General features: G+C 38.1%; 1 protein-coding gene across 1 annotated transcript; it reads right to left on the bottom strand.

Annotated features, from left to right (window-relative positions):
- Positions 1 to 315: 315 nt before the first annotated feature.
- Positions 316 to 2117, bottom strand: LOC100665473 (olfactory receptor 5AN6-like). The gene has a single exon (XM_003422752.3). The coding sequence runs from the start codon at positions 1969 to 1971 to the stop codon at positions 1027 to 1029; it is 945 nt and encodes a 314-aa protein (XP_003422800.1). The 5' UTR covers positions 1972 to 2117; the 3' UTR covers positions 316 to 1026.
- Between the last annotated feature and the right edge of the window lie 497 nt (positions 2118 to 2614).

Here is a 2614-nt window from a genome sequence, read left to right as displayed (position 1 = left end):
TGGCTCACCAAAACCTTAAATATGGCAGAAATGTTAAGCAGCATTACTATTAAAAGAAGTTTCTTTTTGTGAGACATTAACAAATCTTATCTGGTATGGTCTCTTTTGCTCTGTGTAAAGCAATGAACAAAAAATTTAAGCCACTATATCCAGAAGTGAAAAAGCCAGTTCAATATAAGAACTAACCTGATTATTTAGGATTTTTTTTTTTTTTTTTTTTTTTTTAAGATCCTTCTGCACAAATACTACTTGTGCCACCTAAAATGAGATACTGTGAGGAGCCTTACTGGACTCCTGGCACCTTGATCAGTACTGACATTTATGATCCTTAAGCTAGTAACTTACTACATGTTGTTGGTGTTCATTGTTAGGTGCATTGATTCATAGCGACCTTATGTACAACAAACAGAAGCACTGCATAGTCCTGCTCCATCCTCACAATCGCTGTTATGCTTGAGCCCATAGTTGCAGCCACTGTGTCAGTCCATCTCATTAAGGGTCTTCCTCTTTTTTGCTGCCCTTCTACTTTGGGAAGCATGATGTGCTTATCCAGGGAATGATCCCTCCTGATGACATGCCCAAAGCATGTGAAACACAGTCTCACCATCTTTGCTTGCTTCTAAGGAGCGTTCTGGCTGTATTATTTCCAAGACAGATTTGTTCTTTTGGTAGTTCATGGTATATTCAATATTCTTCACCAACACCATAATTCAAAGGCATCAATTCTCCTTTGGTCTTCCTTATTCATACGCATAGGATATTGGTGGCAAAGTGTCACATCATCACAACTAGCTAATAAAATACCTGTGGATTTCTTGGCCTCAAAATTAGTAGTTGACAAGTGATACAGGGTGGAGTTACTGAACCTCCAGATATCTCCCATGCATTTGGTGGCCATAGGGCAGTCCTAAGTTTCCACTAGAAGAGAGGAGTAACTGTAACTTTGCCCATAATTAGGAAAGTTGGGGATCAATGTTTTAATTGCCATTCCTCCTACACTCTGTACATTTGAAATAAATTCTATAATCAGCAATTCCAGGAGAACATTCTCTTTTTCCATCTGTTTAAGGCATCTTTGATTTTCTTATTCCTCAGGCTGTAGATTAGTGGATTTAACATGGGGATTATAACTGTATATAAGACTGATAACAACTCGTTTTGGTTCAAGGAATCACCTGAGATAGGATACATGTAAACAAAGACACCTGAGCCAAAGAAAAGGGTCAGTGCTGTCAGATGAGAAGCACAGGTGTTGAAAGACTTAGACCTGCCTTCAGCTGAAGTGATCTTCATAATGGTGGCAACAATATAACCATAGGATATCATGATAACCAGCACAGAAGTCAGTCCAAAGAACGATACGAGCACAGAGAGGATAATTTGTAAGAAATAGGTATCAGAGCAAGAAAGGGTCATTAGTTGTGGCAGGTCACAGAAGAAATGGTTGATGATATTCAGTCCACAGAAATGGAGCTGAAGTAAGGCACACAGTTGGGTAAATGAGCCAAAGAATCCACTTATCCAAGATCCTGCCAGCATCTGTAGACAGAGGGTTGGGGACACTACGGCTGTGTAGAGCAGAAGGTTACAAATGGCAGCATATCGATCATAAGCCATGACTGCCAGAAGACAGCACTCAGTCAGACCCAGGATAGACAAGAAGAAGTACTGTATGGTGAACCCCATAAAGGAGATGAATTTATGCTTCTTGAAGAAGTCTGAGAGCATCCTGGGGGCTATAGTGGAAACATAGCAGATGTCTAAAAAGGACAGGTTACTGAGAAAAAAGTACATGGGTGTGTGCAGATGGGAATCCATTCTGATGAAGGTGATGAGGCCCATGTTCCAAGACACTGTCAGGAGGTAGATCCATAGGAATACAGAAAAGAGCACAATGGTGAACTTTGGAAATTCAGAGAATCCCAAGAGGATGAACCTGGTAATTGTTGTACTATTTCTTCCCCCAGTCATTGCATTAGTGACCCTGGGATCTATAGGGAAAGAAGAGAGTAAATTTCTACGTCAGTTGTTATTCCAGTTTCTTTTGAAATAAACCATCTTCTAGTCACACTGAAACAGACAACAGACAGAAATATGGGAGCATGTTATAGGAAATCACTCTGAATAACTTTGCCCCTATATAGCTACAATGATCTGTGTGTCAATTTTCTCATATGTAAAACAGGATAATTACACCTTTCATTATTAACCCATCAGACTGTTACAAAGAAAGTATAACAATATTTGTAAAGTGTGGAAATTTGAAGACATTATTAATAAAATTTTGATCACTGTGTATATGTGAGTGCCTAAGAGAATGGACTTAGATATCACTCACTGTTTTGGACTGTGGTTCTTCTACCTGCAAACTGTATGATTCTGAGCAAGTTTTCTAATACCTCTCTGCCTAAGTTACTTCATCAATAAAACCGGGATAATAAAACCTATCTCATAGAGTTGTTGACGTTAAATTAATTTTTATGTATTAAAAAAACAAAAAAATGACGTTAAATTTTTACATACATACCTATATATATACACACACAAAAATATACATATGTACATATATATACATACACATACATCCATGAATATATACGTACTGCCCACTACC

Source organism: Loxodonta africana, chromosome 7 (genome assembly GCF_030014295.1).
Source record: "Loxodonta africana isolate mLoxAfr1 chromosome 7, mLoxAfr1.hap2, whole genome shotgun sequence".
Lineage (NCBI taxonomy): Eukaryota > Metazoa > Chordata > Mammalia > Proboscidea > Elephantidae > Loxodonta > Loxodonta africana.
This window is presented reverse-complemented; position numbering and strand designations above follow the sequence as displayed.